General features: G+C 47.4%; 1 protein-coding gene across 5 annotated transcripts in view; it reads left to right on the top strand.

Annotated features, from left to right (window-relative positions):
• The window catches only part of DVL1 (dishevelled segment polarity protein 1), a 139,954-nt gene that overhangs the window by 58,562 nt on the left and 57,765 nt on the right, over positions 1-23,627 (top strand). For 3 of the 5 annotated variants that reach the window (XM_025198117.1, XM_025198118.1, XM_025198116.1), the window contains exons 3-4: positions 6,909-7,030; positions 15,871-15,983. In XM_025198117.1, coding sequence (XP_025053902.1) covers positions 6,909-7,030; positions 15,871-15,983 — 235 coding nt within the window. Of the gene's footprint in view, positions 1-6,908; positions 7,031-15,870; positions 15,984-23,627 lie in introns of those variants that run through there. The other 2 variants (XM_025198120.1, XM_025198119.1) reach the window with 2 other exon arrangements.

The following is a 23,627-nucleotide window of genomic DNA, read 5'->3' as shown; positions in this document are numbered from 1 at the left end:
AGTAGTAAGGACAAAGTGTACAGCATTGTCACCTCTGTTCAATAAGTGTAGCCTGGCTTTTCCTCAGTAGCATCCTAGCCAGTGCAAGGTGTGTCCCATCACTAAAAGAAATCTTATGTCCCTGAGCTTCCTGCATTAGTCTCTTATGGCCTGATTTGGGTCCTCTGCTAACCAAATAAGCCCTGCCCACTGTCTCCTTGGTTTTGCCCTTATGCCCATGATACTAGGGCCTCAGGGGGGAACTCACATTGCTGCAGTGAGATATACCCATACAGGTACTCTGTGGCTTGCACCTTAACCCTTTGCAGATTATTTGACTAATCTTAATCCTTGCTTCCCTGGCAGCAGTAGCCATGTTGTGTATTTTAACTAAGTGAAAGATTTTGCCATTGGCTGCCCTGAGTGATGCACAGAAAACCTTAGGAGTGAATGACTAGGCCACACCTGCCAAAGCAAAGGCGATGCAGATTCATTGTGGTGACTGTAATGGAGTAATTGTACTGAGCAGAGCTGCCCCGGTGATGCATTAAGCCTTGGCATGTCCAAGTTCAGCCATTCTTTAGCAGGTGCCTAGCAGTGATGAGCAACCCTTGCCAACACAGAAAGAAATGGGAATGCTTCGCAGCACTGCGTGGGCACACTGGCTGTCTTTACACTATATTAACTCCTTTCATTTGTGCTGAATCAGATGCAACTTCATGGGACTCGATGGAGTTACACCAGTGAAAAAAATCGGAGAGGAGAATTGGGCCCTTTCTGTAGCATACACCATAGCAAGTGGGTCTCAGAAAAAGTCTTAGTGCTTTGAGATCCTCATCTTGCTCTTTCACTGAAATTCACTTTAAGTGGAATAAGCATAAAGCAAAGCCACAGTTATAAATGACTCCATGTTTATTTCCCAGAGCTCACTCTGAAAACTAGTCCTTCCTCTGCCTTAGAAATGCAGCCCTGTCTGGGGTGGGATGCAGCTGCAAACACAAATGTTCCCCTAACAAGGCACAGCACGGCAGCAAGACAGGGAATGACTGAACGCTGCAGGCAGTCAAAACTGCTGTGGGAATTTGATGGGTGAAATGTAATGGTTCAAGTTGGAATTTGGTCAGGATGGCGGGGATAAAACCCCTAGTCCTCTGGAAATGCGTGGAGATGTCCATAATGTAGTGGTCTGTTGGTGCATTATCTTTGTCTTTCAAAGTGACATAGTACTGGAGCATTTCACACTACACTCTCGCTTTCTGGGAGAAAAGGATGCGATTTATCTTTAAGCGAAGCCGATCAGATACTTAACTATCCGTCTGGTGTCATTTGTTGTTGGAAGAAACGATGACTTCTTAACAAGCTTTGCCAAGCACAGAGAACAGCTTTCCCTGCACCCACCCGTGCAACTTGAACCTTCGGTTGTTCACAAAGCACAGAGCAGTAATTCACTGCGAGTCCCCACCGCTTCGCTCCAGAATTCCTTCCTCTTCCGTGGTCGCAGCAAGGGGCTTTCCAAACCGAGCTGATTCAGCGAGCTTCCTGCAAAGGGACTTAGCTGATAGTTTACTGTTCTTTGTTTTATGGTAGTATTTCAAGGCTTCAACCTGTGCTAGGACCCTGTTGTGCCAGGTGCTGTACATATATATGAACCTTATTCTGAGCAAAGTGACTGCTGCAGAAAAGTAACTCCGTCATATTAAACCTGTTGCCTCTTCATTTGTGAAGCTTTCCTTCCTTACAGTAGCATAGCAGGTATTCTTGAAGCTGCTTTTCCCTGTTCCCATTAATATGGTCTGCAGTGATCCAGATCTTGAGTGGTGCTTTTTATTCTAGTGCCGCTGCAAGTCACGGATGAAAGTGTCGGTGAAGGGCAGAGAATGCCCCGCTCGCTGTCACCAGGCACACATCCAGGCAGCAGATGATTTTGTTTTAATGATTTAATTGCTCCGAGGCCATCTTGCTAGAGTCTCTGAAGTCAGGTCATCCTGCAGGACCCTCCAGGCCCCAGCTCCATGGAAAAAAGCGAGGACAGGCTTTGCAGCCCATTTAAACTGTCACACTCTAGGCTCATTTAGAGGTACAAGACGTGAGGGATTTCCTGACACTTCCAATATCCTCAAAGAATTTCATAGCCTCCATCTCTGAGGCTGGGGCATCTTACCTCGTCCTGGAAACCCACAAACAGCCACGTTTTGGCCTAATGTTTTGCAGAACCACTTCATTCCTATATACGTGTTTAGGTCATCTAGTCCAACCCCTTTCTCAAAGCAGGATCATTCCCGCTAGCTCATTTCCAGCCAGGGCTTTGTCAAACCTGGCCTTAAAAACCTCCACGGATTGTCACTGCAGCTCATGTGTACCTGTCCGAGCTGGTTTAAAACTGGTTAGGTCAGGCACAGCTTGAAGTATAGCTGTGGTAGCAGGAATCCCAGCATGGACTTAACTGCCCAGTTTCTCCGGGCTGGTTCTGTAGCTTGCACCGAGCATTTTGCTGTGCTGCTAGCACTACCAGAGCTAACCTATGCCAAGCAAACCCTCTGCACACAGCCTTTAAGAAAGGGCTTCAGAGCACGTTGCAGCTTTTATCAGGTTTCACAGATCGCAGGGAGTTAGTGTTATCTTCACTTGACAGATGGAGAGACTGTATCGGAGACAGGTTAGGTCACTTGTTCAGTCCCACGCAACAAGTCAGTGTCAGAGCCCGGAGTTCAGGTTCCCAAGGCCGTGCTCAAACTTCAAGATGAAGTGTCCTCTGCTAGATAAAACTGCACAACTCGAATGGATGAAGAGACCCAAGAGAAACTTCAGGACACCCCCCCGCCCGTGGAATTCAAAATGTAAGCAGCGTGTTGACTAGTTCAATAAGCATCCATCTCACTTCATACAGGTGCGCTGTTTGATTCCTGACAAGGCTCAAATCTAACCTTGTGGTCCCGACTCCAGGAGGGTCGACGCTCCGACCTTTCCCTCTTCAGTACATCCTTGCAGGGTTGTCGTTCAGATTTGTCAGGAGCCCCGTATGTTGCCTTCCTCACGTTGGTGGAAGAACGGAGTAGGCAACTTCATCACTCGTCCATCTCTGGGGCTAGAGGTGGAGGATTGTAGCCAGAGTCCAGAAGTGGGACCCTGAACTTTCAGTGCCCTGCTCCCACCTGGCCCCTGACTTCCTTTGTGACCAAGTATGAGTCTCTCATTGTTAATGTGCTTCAACTTGTCCATCTGTGAAATGAGACAAATGAATTGGTTAATGAGAAAAGGAGGCTCTGCCATATCAGAAATAGTTGTTTGCATGATTCCTCCATAGCAATAGCTATTTGCAAGGGCTGGTACTTTCAAAGGGGCCGTAGCGGGTAGGGCACTGTTGAGTGCCAATAAGAAATGGACACTTGCCTCCCTTTGGGAAGATCTCAGCTGCATACAGTTTGTCCCTAAGGCACGGCTGAGTTGACAGCAGCTTTTGAAGCTCTTGGACATGTGCTGAAGGCGTCTTGCCATCTTGCTGGCACAATTACCGTGTCAAGGTGCAACGCTGGACTGCCAGAGGTGGCTGTCAGCCCTGCCAGCGGGACAGGTGAGATGCCATACTTCTTTCTGTTTTGCTTTTCCCCTAGGAAGAGAGTGACCTTGGGTTGGCCTCTCTGTCTCTTGGCTCAATCTGCAGATAATTGGGACCGGCGTTCCTGTCAGCAGAAAGCCTTGAGAATTTACTGCGTTTTCGTGCTTTGAAGCAAATGCAGCTCGACTTGTTTGAAGACCTCGTTGGGATTTGGGAGTGGGAGGAGGCGCGAGGAGCGTTCGCATCTTGTCTACATCCCATCTCTGCCTCTTTTATATGTATTCCTTGGTTTATTGTGCAAATGCTGTCCCCAGTATCAGAATTCCTTAGGGGAGACCCCTTGCTCTGGAAGATGCTCGTTTTCCTGTAATGCCGACATGCCTTCTTAACGTTTTCCCATTAACTTTCCCCGCGCAGAATAAATAAATACAGAAAGTTCAGCTGCCACGTTATTAGGCCACTTGCATCATCTGTCCCTTCAATATTGGCACTGTCGCTTTTTGGGTGATGCGTGGGTGATGAATAATGTCACTGGCTCTGTGCGGTTCCAGAGAGCCGTTTCATCTGCAAGTTGTTCCTCGTCGCCCGCCTCTCTCTTACCCGCTCCTTTCTGTGATATGCTCCCTGTCTGAGTCCAGGCTGCCTTGCAGGACTTCCATTTTCCCTCCCGCTCTCCTTGTCCTGACGGCTAGTATTTACCCAAGAATTATATTAGGATTAGCCTTGATGAATTAACCAATTACAGTCAGGATCATTCACATTGTGTTGGCTCTTGTGCACACTTCTTTCTATAAATAGAGAAGCTGAGACCTTGTTGCCTTTTAGTGAGGGGTGATAATCTGCATTGGTATTAGTGCATCTACTTAATGAAAAGACTTCTTAAGCGTGTTGTTTAAACCGACTCATGCAATGGGATTAGATGGCTCAGGGGATAGGTAATAAGATCTGGGCCCTTTCACTGCTAGGTCACTAGTTCAAATATAGCTTGTATTGGCAGTGGTCAGGGATTGTTAACATTTTGCACGTGCCTAGTAGCCTGTGTATTGGCTGGCTATCGTGCCATTTCTGGTTAATCAAGTTCTCCCTATTGCTGGGCAAAATATCCAACAAATATCCAGCGAGAGGAAGGGCAGTCTTTTATGATCAGAATAATGCATGGGGGCTTTGGGAGGTCTGGGTTTATTCAAGCCCTGCCATGACCTTGGGAAAGTCACCTCATCTCTCTGTGCCTCAGTCTCCCCCCGGGACAGTGTTGCTGATACCATTGCCTTCCTCCCACTCATTCTCTACTGTACTTGGAACTTAAGCTCTTCAGAAAGAGAACTGGGTGTCCGTGGCACACTTGATGCCTAATCTCTGTTCAGGCCACCAGGCGCCACTGTAATATATAAATAATAATCGGTTCTTATAACTGGGAGGGTTTGCAGTTCACTCGAGGCAAAGAACAGAGCAAATTGTCAAACCTGTTTGCTTCCTACATTCTCCAGCTGAATACCAGGGTTTGCCTATCTTAGAAGCAGGGCCTGTTGCCACGATATTTTGGGGTGGGAAACTGCTCCTCTTGTTTGCCAGTCCCCATTGGAAATGAAGTTGGATGACCCTGTGAACCAGTGTTTTGAAATCTCCGACCCCGGATTTGAGGCACTGGTTTAAACAGGAGGTGTAGCCAAAGCACTTCTGGTTTTATTATATCAGTGCATGACACAGCGGATGGCTTCTTCCACCCCAGGATCACTAATCGCGTGACAGACACTAAATTGGTCGCACAATGTAACTGTGCAAAAGGAAGTAAACACAGACTTCCTCTCGCTGTTGTGGAAACTGAGGCACAGAGAGGAATCGAGTCACTTGAGCTTGCACAGGCTCGCTGGAAGAATCGGGAACAGAGCTCAGATCATGTGCGTTTCCAAATGATGCTCAGCCCTAGGCCTGATTCAGCGCACGCTGAAGCTAACGGACATTTTATCCACCGAGTTTAACGGAGGCAGGATTAAGTGCAGTCAGGCTCTTGTGTGACCCTAGCATCCCATTTACCCATCTCCAGGAAGTTTCTTTCGTGATTGATCACGTTGATAAGAAGTTGAAGTAATAAAGCTGTGGTGTTTGGTCCATTATCTGAAAAATTTACACTCTTTTGTAATGAGACTGGAATGCACAATAAGCCCCGAGCACACCGGGCTGTATCTGGACGCCTGTTATTAGTGGTGAGAAGATTGATTGCTGTAGCTTTTCTCCAATTACCCATTTCCATGCGAGCGTTGTGTTGAGTCCTTTGCATCCTTTCTTACTACCTGCCTGGCTGCCTGCCAGCAGCCCCTAGCTTCTGTGAATGCAGATGTCTGTGGCAGAGGGGTTTTGGAGGCAGTGGTTATAGCAACATTGTTTTATAGGTGGCTTCAGGCCGTTACAGGCCAGTGAGAGCACACACCCTGCAAAGCAAGAACAAATCTCCAAAATCATTAGGGATACTCTGCTTATTGAAGTTGTCCAGACATTTTGCCTGTTGGACGGTGGTTACAGAGCTACTGGGAAGTGACCCTCCCTCTCTGGCAGCCATATATTGAGGGAATATTAGTCGTCGTAACCTAAATGGGCTGACATCAGGAGAGTTGGGCTGAGATTGGGATTTCAGCCCTTCCCTTAATTTAGCAGGTATTTGGATTGGTGGTTTTCATCCAGGCCCTTATGGAAGTATGGAGAGCCACAGAATGTGGATCCTGGTCCAGTCCAGATTTCAAAGTTGCCCAAAGTCCAGGATGATGCATCTAAGAAATCATCGTAGACTATATCTTTAGCACCTGGAGTGCAAGCTCCTGCCCTGTGAATTTACGGAGGAAATCCTCAGGTTTGGAGGATTTTGATTTTGCACGTGGGGTTTGTGTTGGTTTGAGATCATCATACCACTGATCACACTGGCGGCAGGGAGAAGGGTGAGTTCCCCAGTGCATTTCATGCATGCACATTTCTCAAGGGTTCCTCAGAGCCTGCCGGGGTCCAGAGGCTTGGTTCCACCCGGGTGATCTGTCAAGGGTCCCAGGTTTCCTTAGGAAACTCGAAGGATGTTATAAAACAAAATTTGTTCAACGCAGTGTGTGCCCTACCCAGAAACTTCTGCTTCGTTTGCACTAGGCAAGGGCTCCTGGTTGCTTTGTGCAAACCTTGACTGTTATTTTCTGTCATATTTAGACCTAAAGTGATCTGGACTAAATGAAAGGCTGGCAGAGATCCATACATATTTCAGTTCCAAGCCTCTCTCTCCCTCAGATTTTATTTAGACATTCCTGGATTGCACGCTGGGTGGTAGCTGGCCGCTTTACATCACGGTGTGGAGACCTGATACAAGTGGATCTAATTCTCCCCTCTCTTTTTACAGCTGGTCCTGGCTGAAAGCTCTCACTCTGACACAGGCTCCCAGTGCACCGAGAGCCACACAGACATCCCACCTCCCATCGAGAGAACAGGCGGCATTGGAGACTCACGCCCTCCGTCGTTCCAGTAAGACCAAGTTATTTTTAATCACGGGGTACTAAACTCTCACCTGGCTCCTTACCCACATCTCTGTTCAGGCTCACAGCATGTCATGTTACATGCCTCTCAGCAATACGTACCACATGTTTGTTATTTCTATTAAAATGTGGTCATTAGATTTGGGGAATAAAAATAAAGGATGGCTGAGCACATTCAAGTGAAATTAGCTTCCTATCACTCGTTGTTTCAAAACCCACTTTGGGAGAGGTGAGAAGGGGGCGAAATGCTAATGCTGTTTGGAGCCATGGGTGACAGCCATTTATTATTATGTTATATATAATTATGCAGTGCATAGAGGCAGCAGAATATAGTTATGGAGCAGCAATTTACTCCCTCCTGACACGCACATACACATATGCGCACACACACTAACACCTCTGACTGTACCTCCCCTGGCTCGGGTGTGTCTGCATGAAATAGCAGCCTAATTATGTCAGCTATACATGCAGGGTGAGAGTAATTCCATCGGTTCCTATAGAGTTACGCTGAGGTGGGGACTGAGAGCAGGATTCTGGTCTCAGTATTTTATATGCTCTTTTCAGATCTCTAGTATTGTTTCCAAACTAATCCATGAGCCCTCGAGCACTTCCCCAAAGGCTTGATAGTCTGCCCCATATACTTAAATCTGGGCCTGGACTGAAGTCAAGAACTGATGAGTTTGGCATCTGAATTTTGCAGCTTGCCCTTTGTCTATAACAGTGACTGACTCCCCATAAGGTAGGACTTTGGGGGTGGCTGGAATCCTTTCTTAGTTATCAAGAAAGGGTTAATTTCTCTCGCCTATTGATCAGCGTGTAATAGCTTGAGATTTTAAACAGATGGGGAAACTGAGGCAAGGAGATGCTACGTGACTTGCTGCAAGGTCACACAATTCCTGAACACCAGTTCCAGGCTTTAAGCGCCAGACTGTATTGCCCGTCTTCCAGCAAACAGGAGCTCCTGGTCTCCAAGGCTATTAGTCCTGCAGCCTTTATCAGCTCCACATTTGGTGCTGATGCAGAGATGCCTTGCTTCTCTTACTGGATTGAACAATCCTGCCCAGCATTTACTAAGACTTATTAAGCAAACAGTTTCTTGAGTGAACAGTTAGCCCATTTTTTTTTTGTCTTGGAAGCTGGCAGAGCATTCAGTGCTGCCGGCTTTTTCTCGTGCCTGGCAGATGGAGTTCCCCTGCTCAGTACTTCCGTGGATGCTGACGCTGCGACATCTTCCTTCCTGCCTTCATCAGGCTTTGTGCTGCGAGAGCCGGAATGGCCGGCAGCCCTGGCACGGAGGGGTTAACATCTGTTCCATTTTCTCCTCTTCTGGCCCTGCCCCTCATATTTGGCTCTGCATTGCTGATGTTCCCAGATCACCAGCAAGGATGGGAGCAGACCTGTGGCTCACATGGCAGCAAACGCAGTCCGAGTTCCTGCCGTGCTTGCTCATTTCCCCCATCCTGCGGCCTGGGATGCCCATGGCCTGGGAGAGCCTCTTTGTTTTGCGTGTTTCTTGTGACTAAGCGCCCTCCTGCCTTCTGGAGGGGGCGAGAAATACTGGGGAACAGTAACCCTGGCCTGACGCTGCAGTGCTTTCAAGGGTTGCACTGCCCTCTCGTGTTCAAGGTTTACTTTCCGCTGGCAAGGAGCAGCCTGTGATTGCAGTCACATGATCCAAGTATAACTAATTCTTTGTCTTCCTGACCTGTACGTAACTGTTAAAATTTAAGGAGGCTTTACTAAACCGTGGCTCATAATTGCACATGCTTCAGAGGCAGGATCTAGTTGCTATCCCTGGGTTTTAAAGTTGTTATTGAAAAAACTCCTGCTCTGCTGTTACACCTGCCACCTTCCCAGGTCCTTGCAGCTATGTCCTATTGAATAGCAGCTCCCCTGAATTGTGTGTGCCAGGTGTCCCCGTTTCATAAAAAGGGAAGCAAAGACCCAGAGGCCAATACTTATACTAACCCAAGGTCACCCAGAGAGTCAGGGTAGCATCCAGAAGATCTAGGATTATTAGACTTAGGCCCATCTAGACCCTCCTACTGTAGAGAGAGGGAGTTGCCAGCTGGGTGAATAAACAGCGGAGGGAAGAAAACTAGGACAGGAAAAAAACACGGCTTTCATGGGCCAGTGGGACACTGGCCTAATGAGGCTGTGAGGATGTGTGCGGCAGTGGGAGGAAAGAGAAACCATTGGGCACGTGGCCTGCTCCTGTACAAACATGCTTCTGCTGCCAAGTGCATTTGTCATGGTGTTGGCACTGGGCAATGGGGACAGTGCTGTAATGCTCACCATCTGTTAAGGAGAGGACCTCAGCAAAGCTGTGGGTTGACTTAAGGTTGGCAGAAACCCTGTTTGGAAAACTTGGCCCATGTTTGAGTCCTTTCCCTGAAAGGCATGGTCACTGCTGAAGTCCAGGAGGAGGTTTGCTGTGGAATTCAATAGGAACAGCAGCCTCCTTATGCCGGTCGCTGATGGGTATCTGCACTTGCAGGCCAATTGCCTCTTAGGCTTCCCAAGTACGTACTGTGGGTGCCTCTGTGGAGAAGCGAGAGCCCCTGGCGTAGAATTGTGCCCTCCTTGATGCCTCTTTCTCCATGTGAACATGTTTCTGTTTCTTAGTTTTTCTATTTCTTAAGCCAGGAGGGATCATTGTGACGGTGTGCTCTGATCTCCAGCACAGCCCAGGCTAGACTAGCTCTGCATTGAGCTTGTAATTTCTGCTATCCAGTCTCACTTTAGAGACAGAAGATCCACCACATCCTAACGTAAGCTGTTCTGGTGGTTAATGACCTTTGGTATTAAAAACGTGCGCCTTATTTCTCATCCAAATTTATTTAGCTTCAGTTTTCTGTCATTTTCTGGTAGATTAAGAAGCCATCTCCCGTCAGAAATAGTTGTTTTTAGGTGGTGATAAAGTCATCTCTTCACCTTCCCTTCAATAAAGGAAATAGATGGAGCAGCTCTGTAAGGCATATTTTCCACACCCTCCCGTCATTCTTGTAGCTCTTTTCCCTAACCTTTTCCAACTTTTCACCATTGGTTTTGAAGTGTGGCTGGAAGACCTGGACAAGTTGCTCCGGTCCCTGGGGCTGAATGCAGAGGTGATGCCCCTTCCATGCTTTCAGGTGATATCCCCCTGCTTACACATCCAAGGTTTGTGTTCACCTTGCACCTGGGGTGTCCTGTTAAGCTGGTGATCCATTACAGAGCTATGTCCTTTTCAGTGTTACTGTATGCTGGGATATCACCTCCCACCTCATAAATGCCAATTCCAGTTTTTATTTCTAGATGTACATATTTCAAATGGGTGTTTTTCAGTGTGTCCACTGATGGCCCATATCTATGGGCCCCCACATCCTTTCTCTTCTGCTGTAGCACCTTGGAGCTCCAGTCATAGCTGAGGGCCTCTCTGTACCAGTTGCTCTAGACTCTCATTAACGCCCCCCACCCCCCACACACACACAAAAGACATGTATGTGCTTAAATATCCAAACATAAGAGATCCACACATTCTCATCTCCTTTACAACCAGGTCTCTCAACACCTGGACAAGGGAGACAAGGTAGACATTATACACCTAGACTTCCAGAAGGCTTTTGATCTAGTATCCCACAATATCCTTGTGGGAAAACTGGAAGATTGTGGGCTCAGCTGCTCAACAGTTCAGTGGGTGGGAAACTGGTTACAGGGTAGGACCCAGAGAGGTTTCATGAATGGATCCTTGTCATCCTGGTGCGAAGTGGGTAGTGGTGCCCCTCAGCGGTCTGTGCTTGGACTGGTGCTCTTCAACATCTTTATCAGTGGTTTGGATGGGGAGGGTGACCCTCCAGAGGTGGCGCAGTCACCTACCCTGGAGGTTTTCAGACTGGACAGTTACCTTGCTGGGGTCACTTGACCCCAGTTGTATTCCTGCCTAGAGTGGGGGGGACTGGACCTGATGATCTGCAGGGTCCCTTCCAGCCCCTGACATCTATGAAAGACAGGAGACAAGGTGGATGTGCTAGGCTGGTTGGCAGAGGATCAAGGCAACAGTGTAGTGATACCCGCCAGAGGGATAAATGGTGATCTCAACCAGCTGCCTACTCAACATTGAGTTTTTGACCTGTCTTGACTCTTTGATTGTTTTTGGTTGAATTTGAAAGAGGGTGTTTTGTTTCCTCCTGCCTTTCACTACATTTGAATCAGGTTGTCAATGCTGAGCACCATGAGCACCTTAGCTCAGTCAGCACATCAGAAATAATATACTGCTTTGGACAGTCTCACTTGGTTTCAAATGGAAGAAGGACAACCCTGCAGCTGGAATTGCACCCTACATCTCTGAGGATGTAGGTTCAGCTCTATGCTCTGCCTTTCTGTGTGAGTTTAGGCAATGCACCTGGGGCCAGACTTTTCCTTAGGTGCCCAACGCCTGTTAAAGCCAAGGGGAGTTAGGAGCCTAAAGACCTTTACAGATTTGGCTCCAAGCCTTTCTGGATCTCAGTTCCCCACTTGCCAAATGGGGCTGCTAGCACTGCACTGCTTTGCGGGTGCTATGAAGTCAGATACATTCAAGAATGAGGACTTCTGATTCTTTATAACCCTAGTAACTCGGTTGCACTTTGCACCCACCTGTGGGCTTTGCTCAGAGCCTGGCACAGTGAACCGGAGTCATTCAGATGAGACGGCTGTTCTAAATCAGTGTAGCTCCAGTTGCTTCAAGGAGCTGTGCTGATTTACACTGATTAAGGATCTGGCACACTCCACCTACCCTTGTGTGCCCCACAACACGTTTGTGTTCACATACATCTCCAGGGAGTATTTACTGGAAAACGAACCTAATTGAATTGCCAAGCAATGGGAGATAAGAGGAGCAGCATTTCACTTCCAAGGCAATGATTTTTCTTGCAGCCTTTGTGTGCGCTGGATCACTCTGTGATCCATGGTAACAGCCTGTAGTCACTAGATGGTGCTGCTGAGGTTAACTGATGAAAGCCAGCTAGGCCCTGCAAGCATAGCTCCTGATGCCCAGCATTGTGTAGGGACAAAGGAAGGGAGTGTGTTACTCTGTTAGTAACGCCCAGGTCTCTCACGTTCTTTTTTTTCTCCATCCTTTCTGTGTTAACTCACCCAAACAAATGCAGGCCTGTTTGGGCCACTACTAAAACACAGGCCTGAAGTCCCCTTTGGCTTGATCAGAATTCAAGCACGTGTTTTTTTTAATCGGGGCCTGCATTCCATAATGGGTGCAGTAGATATTTTCACTTTATTCAGTTCATGAATGGCAAGTGCCAGGGCATGCAGCTAGTGCAGTTCAGCAAGTGCAGTGTAGCTTATTGCCTGCAAACATGCTCAGCACATGCCTGCCTGGGCCACAAAAAAGTGAGTTTATTAGTCTCAGGCACACAGCCGTCAGGTTAGGCTACATAATGAATCTCCTCAGCAGGTCAGGAAGGGCTGCTGGTCAGGACTGAGGTTCACGGGCAGGGTTGTGGGGGCGCAGAACAGGAGCAGTTACTCAAGACTAAAGCATCTGAGAGCTGCAATGTGGATGCTCTTGCACTGAACTGTAGGGTTCAGAAGCGGTACCCCCAGCCTGTCGGTGTAATCTCTCCAAAGCTCAACACTGAGGAAAGTCAATGGTGGTTTCTGTCATCCCCCATTTGGGTTGGAGTAAAGATGCACTCTTAATTGGTGGTGTGGGTTTTTACGAGAAACAGCAAGTTAGGCACAGGCTTTTTCTCATGAAAGCAATGCATATTTTTTGATGCTCTTAAAAGAATTGGCCTTGGTGGCAGGAAGAGTGGTAGGGTCTCTTGGATGTCTGTGTCCTGCGCTGTCCAGTGGAAGTGCTTGGCTTGCTCTAGTGATTCACGCCCATGATTGTGTAACAGTGTGATGATGGGGCATCTCCAGCGGATCCTCAGCCTGTATGAGGAGGTGGGGGGATGCCTTCAGCAGCAGTACCCTGCCAAAGTAATGTATGACTTGTCATGGCTCATCTTTAAGTTATGCCCACTCTCGTGCAGAGCTCAGTGGTTTTGGTTGCCTTGGCACTGGTTCGTCACTTCCATGGGACGGACTCTCACAATCTCTAAAAGGCACCTCTATAGGTTACTACCAGTACTTACCCCCTTAAAGCTGGGGGCATAACATTATCCCCAATTCACAGAGGGAGACACTGAGGCACGGGGCAGTTAAGTAACTCCTCTAGGGTTATGGGGAGGGTTGGGAATAGAACCCAGCTCTCCTGAGCCCTTGTCCAGGGCTTTATGCACCATATGTTAACAGAGAAACCAAAAGGTACAGGGTTCCCAGTTCAGTCAGTATCCAATATTACAGACTCTCTGAGCCTCTTTGGTGAATGCAGAGGCTGAGCTGGTGGCCACATTTAATTTGGGAAACTGTATCTCTTACCTCCAGAGCAAACTTCCAGGATCTAAAAGGAATTTTTGCCTCCTACCTGGGGGCTGAGCAGGGCTCATTTATGACTGGCTGGCGTATCCAGTGGGGTCAGAAGGATGTTGCGATTACAGTGTGGACAGGGAGTCCCAACTCCTTGATACTGTTCCTGATTCTGTGATGGATACATCACTTAACCGCTTCTGACATCAGCTTTCCCATATATAAAATGGAGATAATGCTTTCTTCTGCCATAGAGGCAAGGAGGCTTAATTAGTGCTTGTAATGGTCTTAGTTGGAAGGTACAGTTGAGCGATTAAGTACATTGACATGTTACATTTGATGGTGTTACTCGAGTTCACCATTGTATAGCACATCAAACAGAAATGCAAAAGAAAAGAAGAAACATAACGGGGATGTTAAATAGATGTCCTTATAATGGTCTTCTAAGTCCTCTGGGAACCTGTTACATGTATGCTCTTCAGCTTTGTCAGGGTATACAATAGTTTTCCTTTTTCAATCAACATAATCAATAAAGTACTCCCATAATATCATTAACTCCATTTATTGTGGCCTCTCTGAAATTTATCATCCCATTATCTGTCCTTGGAACAGAGATGTCCATTCAGCAGCTGGCAGGGAGGAAGAAGGGTCAGAGTTGGAGCACTGTGATGACGATCTTGTGATGAAAGTCCTTTAAATACCTAGTTAGTGGTGTTTTTTGCAGCAGCAAGACTCCAGTGCAAACACCTTGGGGACGTGTGAGTGAAAGACAGCGCCATTCAGCCACTGCGCTCCTTGTAGAGTGCCACCCCAATCGCTGCTTCTCTAGAGAAGTGCAGTCTCAGCTCATCAGCGTTATCAGCATAGCTTGGACAAACTTGTGATGCAGATAATGCAAACTGCAGCTGCATGGCACGTCCATGAACTGGGGCTGCTTTGGTGAGTAGGTGCTTGAAGAGAGCAGGAGCAGTGTCCACTGCTCCCCCACTTCCCCACTGTAAGGGAAATCCTCATTGAGAGGCATGTTAGATCATATTCTGGCTGCATTTTGGAAGTGCTATGGGTCACTTTCTACAGACCAGTCCATTAAAATTAGCTTACAGCCCGCTGTGCGCCTTCTGGGAGGCTTTTCTTATTGCCTTCCCCATGAATGCTTCAATGCCATTTATGAAACACGAGACTGATAGAGAGCTATAAAACACATGGAGTCCGAAGGGAGACGTGTATAGCGCGGGCTAATGCTGTTCAGGAGGGGAAAAAAGAGCATTCTCCTCTGCTTTGGCCAACCCCACTTTGTCATGGTTCATTCTTTTTCCTCAGTGGTGGTCTCAACAGATGGGTTGCAGATAAATGGGGTTATAGACACAGTGCTACGTATTACAGCCATGGTGGCTGGCTATCAAACTAACTGTCATTTGATTCAATTCAGATATTTAAATTGTGTGTGACGGGCATCCTGGTTTGGAAGGACTGAGCAGCAGCCCCCTGAAGACCAGGAATAGGGAGCCAGTATTGCTCATGTTATTGGACTTGGTATTTGTCCAGATTCACCCCACAATGTCCCCCTCACCCTCCCTCTTGCCTGTATTACATCCCAGCAGCTCAGTTGAAAAGCTTAAAGTGGCAAACTGGGATCCTAGAAGAAGCTGGCCCAGAAGAGAGAGCTGGGGATGGGTGAGGATTTGCTTGGAGTAGGCCCCAACTGGATTCTTGTCTCCTTTGTCACAGACCCCTTACCCTTGGAAGCTGCTCTCTCAACCTGGCTCTCTGCTCTTTCCTTAGCCCTGAGGACCAGCAGGGAGAAGGCAGGGACTGGTGGAAGATGAGGGTTAGCGCTGGGACAGGGACAGGTGGCAGGAAGGGATCTTCAATCAGCTCTTCTTTATGCCATTCTGCTCCCAGGCAGCTGGTAGCCCAGCCCAGGTTGCTGTCAGCAAGGCTAGGGTCCCATTCCATGGGTGAATGAGCAGTCAAGGTGGTGAGCTGCAGTAGAGTTGGCCAAACAGATGGCATGTGTTTCCTGCAGTGCGACTCCAGTGTAAAATACCCAAGGGAGAGCTGAGCAGAAGAGTCTAGCTCATGGTCACTGTCCTCTTTTCAGAGCGCCTGCCCTAACTACTGCTTCTGTCCCAAATACTGCTTCTTCACTACTATCCCCAGCTTGTCACTATTAGACAAACTTATGACCAACTCTTGATTCCTACGTGATCGCAATTGGGAGGTTTTGCAAGCTGTGTGGGGATGCTGGGATGCCAAAATCAGTGCAAGGGCAAACAATCTTTTTTACAGGGACACTTTTTTTTCCAGCAGGTTGCCTTTGTATCTGCATTATGTATTTGTTCCCGGGGGTTAGAGAGTCAGCACCCTTCCAGGGTGCTAAATGCAGTGGCAGGGTTGTCTCGAATGACTCCAGTTTGTTTTCCTCCATCTTTTCTGTCACAGCCCAAATGCTGCCAGCAGCCGAGATGGACTGGACAATGAAACAGGAACGGAATCAGTTGTTAGCCACCGACGAGACAGACATCGGCGGAGGAACAGAGAGGGACACGAAGATGGTAAGTCCTTCTACTTTCATCCAAATATGGCATCTTTCTGTGAATGTCAGTCACCTTTGTGCACGCGTGTGCACACACTCACACACGCTGAGGGGTATTTGTGGTGTCGTTGGTTCTGAGAAAGATGGAGCAGTGCTGTGAAGTGCAGGAAAAGTAGGTTTTCCTGCTTGCTTGAACAACTTGCAGTGATGTGACCGGGGAGATCGTACTGGGGTGTACACAGAAATCACTGGGGTAATTAAAAGACCAGCCTCAGCTTTCTCGGTGCTTATTGCTGCCCATATTGATGAGGAGCTACAGGGCATTTTGTTACTGGTCAAAAATTCCCAAATGTTTATTCTTTTATTTATTGCCAGTGTTACCAAAGGGAAAGGATGGGATAATCCTGCACTGCCCTTTTCAGCTGAATCTGATGCATTTTGTACGTGTTGGAAAAAGCTGTCAGTACTAACTACTCTTGATCACAGCTTTCCATTGGAGTTTAACAGAGATCACTGGGATACAGACAGTCACTAATACCATTTGGGCAGCTAGTGGTAGCTCTACCCTCTGATGTAGCGTGGAATAGTCCCTTGCAATGCATTCTTACTTCCTCAGTCCCTTTCTTCTTTCTGCCATCTGGGACATGGATTTGAATTGTATTCATTGCCTCACACCGCTGCTTCAGGACCCAGTGCAACAGGTGTAAAGCAGTGCATACAAAGGAGTCTCTTCCCTGAGGCTGCAAAGATCTGAGAGACTGCAGTGGAGAGGCTAAGGGTTATGTGCACACTGCAGACTACATTGCCTGGTAGAGGTAATCCAAGCTAGGTCGTTTAAACTAGCTCAGGTCCCATAAACAATCTGGCCACCATGCCACGGAGCCACTAGTGTGGGTTTAGTTATCCTACTTGGCTGGATAATTAAACATATCTATATTTCATGCTGCTGTGTTTAGATTGCTGCTAGAACCCAAGCTAGTGGATTTAAAGCTGGCTCAGGTGTCTTTGCCCTGCTCTGCAGTCCATCATGTAGACGTATAAGTAACACCTACAAAATCACAGCTGCCTACAGGTTTAGGCGATATAATGACCTGACAAAATGCCCGTTGAGGACAGTCGGAGTTTCTGTGTTGACTTCAGTATGTTTTGGACCAACTGTGGTTCGTCCATTGGCCTGTCAATAATATATGCCCAAAATTAAGGCTTTTAAACATCGCATGTCCAAGGTGCATGCATAAGATACAAAACTCCATCCTTATTCCTTCCCATTTCTGTTCTATGCTGCTAAATAAACTTGTATTTTCCTTCCTTGCCAAAGCAATGTTTGGAATGTCTGAGCTTAGTTTAGGATGAAGAGATGCCGCCTGTCACGGGTAAAATTGCCCAGATTGCAGAATGCTCTGCATTGGAGTCCACGGAGGTTTAACACGTGGGCCAACCTACCAAAGTCTCTGCGACTGCCTCCCAACAGAAAACCAAAGAGGCATAAATACTGTGTCAGCTGCAGGTGTCTTTCTGTTTATTTAACCATCCAACTTGTCAGTGGCTCAAAGAATGAATGAAAGCTCCTCAAACAGCGGGTGGAGCGGAGAGCTGTCTTCACATGGTACTGGCTGCAGATTCCTTTGGGAAACCACTGAGAAGGGGGGAATTTTCTAACAACCTTGGGTCAAAAGGTTGTTGCTTGAAGAATGTTAAAAGGTGACTTGTGTTTAAAGTTAGTTTATTGCCTCCCTCCCTCCCAGTCTCCTTAGGAGCGACTGCATTAGAGGTGCCAGTCTGAACTTGATAAGAGGGAAGCAATAAGACAGGCCTCTGGGTTTCCTTTACCCCGCTCGTCTGGCTCTGTTTCTCTTCTTGACGCTCCGCCCCAGAGAGAAACAGAAGGTGCTTTGTCAGGGGCAGCGGACTTGCTGGGATCTCTGCTCACCTTCATTTCTCTTTCCTAACATGGCAGATCTTTCATTTGAGGTCTGAAGGTACCCATGTCTGACCGGCCTTTGCCTGAGACGGGGCTGCTGTCCAAGCATTTCAACCAGCAGCGTGTTTCCGTGTGGGGCAGTTGACGGTCACTCCTGTGGACTCTGCGTCTTGGGCGTTGCTTTCAGTTTGGGGATCAAACCTGAAATCTCAGAGCTCCATGGTGTCACCAGCTCCCACCCCAGAATTAGCTGATTTCTACCATTTGAACAAGAAGCCATCATGTGGCCTCTTTCCCACTGACCCACTTGAAATGCCAGTCCACTCTCCGTGCGTCTGTGCTTCCCTGACTTGTTGCAGGTTGTCTGAGGGCCTGTGAACTCTATTTGGTTTAAGCAGAGATATTTGCTGCCATGTCCTTCCCATGAAGCGCTCAATCCTGCTAAGTGCCGAGTGCCCTGATTGCTTATTGGGGAAGCTTCAAGGATTACTCAGGACCTGGCAGGATTAAACCCTAAGGGCTGCTTCCCAGGGAGCTAAAAATGCCCTTCTGAGTTCATTTTTGCCTGCATGCCTGTTTTAAAGGTATACTGAACTTTCCATTCATCTGTGTCCTTCACTTGCTAACCTAGTGTAGGTGGGGTATGTGTTTTAGACTGCCCTTGGCTCCTGCGGATGGATCTGTATTATTACAGCTGAGGCTGGCTTCAGCTGCAGGAGAGGGAGCTGAGAGATTGTATGTTTTCTCTGCATGGCTTGGAAGATGCTTCTCCTTCCCACTGCTCTGCGTACCCTCAGTGTCTCCTCTGTGCTGTATGTTCCCAGGCAGCGGTGGGCTGGAGGGGGTCCAGCTGCTGACCGGGGGGGATGTTCACTAGACTAGTCACCAGCTGTTTAAATCTCTGGGTCACAGAGTAGAGAGGAGCTGCAAGGACCCTGGTGGTTTGGGTCTGTGAGGCTTCAGTCCAACTGTCTGTGTTTGCCCCCATCTACGTGAGGGTTTGAAGCCAGGTTCAGCCGAGACCCTCCTAAAACTCAGTGCCAGCTCAGCTGAACAGCCTGCATTTTAACCTAGTTTCCAGACTAAAATTGCTGAATTTTACAGTTTCCATCCAGATGCACAGCTCACCAAAAATGTAGCAGAGGTTTCCATATCCGTGACTTGCCTGCAGAGATGCAGTTTGGGTTCCCGTATGAAAAGTTAAAAAACTTACAGTTTTGTGGGTGAGCTAAATCACCCTAACTTTGATCCTACACAAACCAAGGTTAAAGCTAGAGTGGTTTTGCTACACTTACGTTGCCTGAGCCTGTAGTGATGTAAGAGTTAGAGCATTACGGGAGCAAGAGATCCCTCTCCCCTTTCAGAACTATGTTTGTCCTTGCCCTGTGCCTCCACTGTAATTGGATGCTTGTTAGAGTAGAGACTCTTTGTATGGTGCTAAGAATGCCATTAGGGTGGTTGGTTGTAACCACGCTGGTCTAAGGACACCAGCAGACAAGGTTTGTTGGGTAGATGTGATATCTTGTATTAGACCAACTAAATCATTGGAAAACTTGTTCTTGCAAGCTGTCGGGCACAAGCACCCTTCTTCAGGCATAGGGAGAGTCCGCTAGTGTTTTGTGTGCTCTCCTGGTAGAATAGAAGCCAAAATGCAAGTCTGTGAAAATGCAAATGCACGACAGCGAGGATCAGAGGGAATGGGAGACAATATTGGCATTTAACAAAGGGAAGTTAAGTTCAGTGGAAAAATTATTCATGAACTCCTCTTCTACTGAACTTTCTTGCTGCGTTGCCGTACCCACAGAGCCGAGCCTCAACGGACTTTGCATTTCCAATACACATTTGCTGTATTTTGAACTGCCTCAGATTGTCTTGGATCCAAGGTGCTATCTATGGGGTCTTATTGTTTTTGTTAGGCTTGGCATCAGGCTTTCAAGGCATCAGGTCGTTCTCCCCCCAAAGCAGTCCATCTGTCAACAGAAGAAGTGTTCGTGAAGGAAAGGGAAAGATGCAAAAAAGTCTTTCTGCCAAGCAAACTCTATAGTATTCTGCGTACGTCCTCCCCGGTGCTCTCAGTGCAGAGCGTTGCATTTTCTTGGCTGTTGCAAAGCTCTGGCCCTCAGATTGCCTGAGCCCATTCTGTTTGAGGTACCATTCTCCTCGGTATCATTAATTTGCTTTCTTGTCAATCACTTGCTTTGTAGCTTGAGAATTACAGTTTGCAAGGGGGAAAGTGTCCTCTGGAGTTAGGTGACGTGCTAACTGCTGCTTCCCGGCGCTCTCCGAGAGATCCATAGGTCCTGACCTGGCTAATAGAAGCTGGGATGCATCTTGTCAGGCCTCCTTATACAGTGAGCTCTTTTGCCTGTAATTTGTGTCATTTGAAACAAAGTCCCCTGGGGGCTTGTTGTGGGATTTGTCACATTTGCTTAATGTAAAGACACAGGTGGGAGATTTCTTTCTTCCTTGGGGTCTAGCCAAGCGGTGCTGGTGATCCCTTCCCTTTGTGGTGACTGTCTCATGATTAGAGAACTCAGCTTTTTGAGGGGGGCAAACTGAATTGTTAGGTGCATGGAGAAATAGAAGCCTCGGTTGCTATTTTCTTTGCCAAATAAGGAAGAATATGCACAGCTTCTCAAATGGGGGAGATTTAAATGGAGCATCATTGCTTGAATGCTGCTTTAGGAACAAAAGAATAAGCATTTTTCCCTTCTCGGCACCAGCTGCTTCAGAGGGAGGTTTTGGAGACCTCATCCACTGCTGAAGTCCCAGTCAAAACCCACTAGTAGTAGTCAGGGGTTGCCTTATGTCTCCAAGCAGAATGGTTTATATCCCTTCTAATGTGTTAATCCTATCTAACATCATTGCAGCTGTTCTCATTATCTGAATAAAGCTCTGAGCCTTCCCCGGTAATCTAGAGATGGGCTAAATGCCAGAGACCCTGTCTCTGAACACTCCCTGTCTTTGATGCGACTGCAGCTGTGACCCACCGCTACACTTACTGGAGTTACAGCCCACGTGGAGAATCTCCAGTAATAATGCTTGGTGCTTGAATAGGGATTTCATCTTCAAAAGGCCTTGTCATCCTTAACGAATTACTAAATAATCCTCCCCCAGCCCCGGTGAAGCAGGTGAATTGGAGTGATTGCCCCTCTTTTAAAGAGGCCGTGGAGGTGAGGCGCTAGAGGATTTGATACTGAAGCTGATGCAGGTTTTGTCGTGGGTATCAGTAGGAGAAGAATCGGACCTGGGTGGCTGCCTAGGGCCATAGGCGGTGGCTCCCGCGCTCAAGTTACTGGAACATAACAGTTTCCGTCTCCCCATCCTGTTTTCTGACAATTAGCCCAGGTTTCCTTCCAGGTGACAATTCAGGGTAATGCGACAAGAGCCTTTCATTCCTGTACCTGTCTTAGCTCTGCACCGGCTGTTTGTTCTATGCGGCGGTCTACCCCTACTACCTGAAGCTTGCTGGACACATGGCCAAGTACACAACATGGGAGTGGTACCTTATTTCCAACTGAAAGCATCTCTCCAAGCTGTCCAGTTCCTCACCGATTCCTCTCTGACATTAAAAGGCTAGTGTAATCTACGGTGGTTGATTTTTTTTTTTTTTTTTCCTTTCTTCTTTTCTTTTTTATTTTCTTTCACCAAGACTAAACACCCCTCTCTTCTCTGAGAGAGATTTTTGAGGCCCCTTTACAACAAAGCTCAGCTGTCAACAGTCTTCCTTTCCTCCAGTCTTCTGGCTGCCTGTGCCTGCAGCATGGCTGGAATGAAAGCACACAGGCGCACAGCAGCAGTGTAGACAATAAGAAAAGGAGGTTGCTACACCTGGTTCACAGCCAAAGCCAAGGACAGAGTTGTTCTGTGTTACCCATTGCTGTGAAAGAATAGCAAAGCCTTTTCTTTGCTGCAGTGGAAACAAGAAAATGCAATGAGGGGTGTGTTTGATCTGGTCTTATAGAGACTTGTTTAAATCATACCAAAATTACAGTTCCAGTAATTCGCTGGGGGGTAGGTTGAATGATCCTCTTTGGAGATCTGCAGGTCTGTCTCTGCTTTGTTCTGTGGGCGTTTTAATTGTGCTGTGTTGCAAAGCCCATTGCTCACCAAGCTACAATCACAAATGCCCTGCTATGTCCCCAGCCATCATAGTCAGTCATCATCAGTTTAAAGTGAGTGATGAGGCGTGTGGCCTGCCCCTGACCCAGGGGATGTCCCCAGGTGTTGGAGGGGGAGAGAATACCTTTTCTAGGACCAAGATTGAACTGCTTGTTACATCTTTCATTTCAATCAAGTACGAAGCTAGGGAAGGTGAGGTACCTGGGAACTGCACAGACCCAGACATGTCTAGTGGATGCCCAGGTGGGCCTGGCAAACTTGTTTCACCTGACATTTGATCATTCTGGGGTTGAAAGGAAGGATAGACATTAGTTTTGGCTCAATTTTGGAGAGACAGTAAAACAAGGAATAGGGGGGAAGCAAGAGAGAATCACCTGGGAATAAAGGGTGAAAATGGAACAAAGGATAACCAAGGAGCAAATCCCTCAGGAGAACGTACATAAAGCAGCAGAGGTGTTGGGGAAGCTATTTTAACTATATCCTGAGGATGTATGCCTGGCGTTCAGGGCCTGCACCTGACTTTAGCACATAGCTAACAGGAAGCCTGTGCTATACCAGCAGTCCCAAAAGTCCCTACTAGATTTTCCCCCCATCTAGCCATCTTATCAATATGAGAAGGACTCTGACCCCTGGTGGCTTGACCTCTCAAGAGTTTGCAAACCTAAGTTGAAAACCCAAAGGCTAGGCACTCATCTTTGACTTTAAGTGTTAATGCATTCCTTGTTGAAATCTGAATGTGGGTTGAAAGGACAAGGAACAGTGGTTCAAGCACTGAAATTATTTTCATGAACCCTCCAAAAGTGGGTTTCAGAGTTCCTACCATCACAGTCCCACTGCCTCCGCTTTTCAGCAATTCCACTCTGAAGAATGTCTCCCAGTTAGCAGAGGACAGATGCTCATTTTATTTTATTGATGCAGTCAAGTGTAAGGCCAGAGGTGATCACCGGGGTATCTTGCCTGATCTCCTACACAATACAGACCATTACATTTCACCCAGATCCACTCCTCTGTTTAGTGCCACAGGCAGAGAACACTGCATGAGGCCTTGTGTGATCCTAGCATATGGTCCATAGCCCTTGCTGCAAAGGAAAGCAAAATATCCCCTTGGTTCCTGAAACAAAACTTCTTCCTGATGTTGATCACTTTGGCAATTACCTTGACCTTGAGCATGTGAGCAAAGGACACCAGCCAACTGTTGAAGAAAGAAGATTTTCTGTACCATGTTGAAGCACTGGCTTACCTTCCAGCCATGGACTGTCTCTAGCTTACAGACAATCCTGTTCTCCTTGGCCCAGGAAGAAAGGGGGATGAATAAGGAAATTGCATTGCCCCCAGGACCATCCAGCCTAAACCCACAGGCTGCCTGCAGATTGTCTGTCTAAAGCCCAATTACAGGGGTGTAGGTTGTAGCCGTGTTGGTCTAAGGACATAGGCAGGCAAGGTTCTTTGGGTAAACCTGATATCTTTCATTATTATTTTATTATTTTTGAGTTGGTCTAATAAAAGATACCAGATTTACCCAAAGAACCTTGTCTGCCTAAAGCCCAGTCAAACCCTTTTAGAAAGACAGACTTGGTCTCTACCAAAAATCCAAGCACTGGACAGACCGCGATGTTGCCT

The sequence above is a fragment of the Alligator sinensis genome, unplaced genomic scaffold, assembly GCF_000455745.1.
Source record: "Alligator sinensis unplaced genomic scaffold, ASM45574v1 scaffold569_1, whole genome shotgun sequence".
NCBI lineage: Eukaryota > Metazoa > Chordata > Crocodylia > Alligatoridae > Alligator > Alligator sinensis.
Note: the sequence above shows the minus strand (reverse complement) of the source record. Positions and strands in the feature narration are given on the sequence as shown.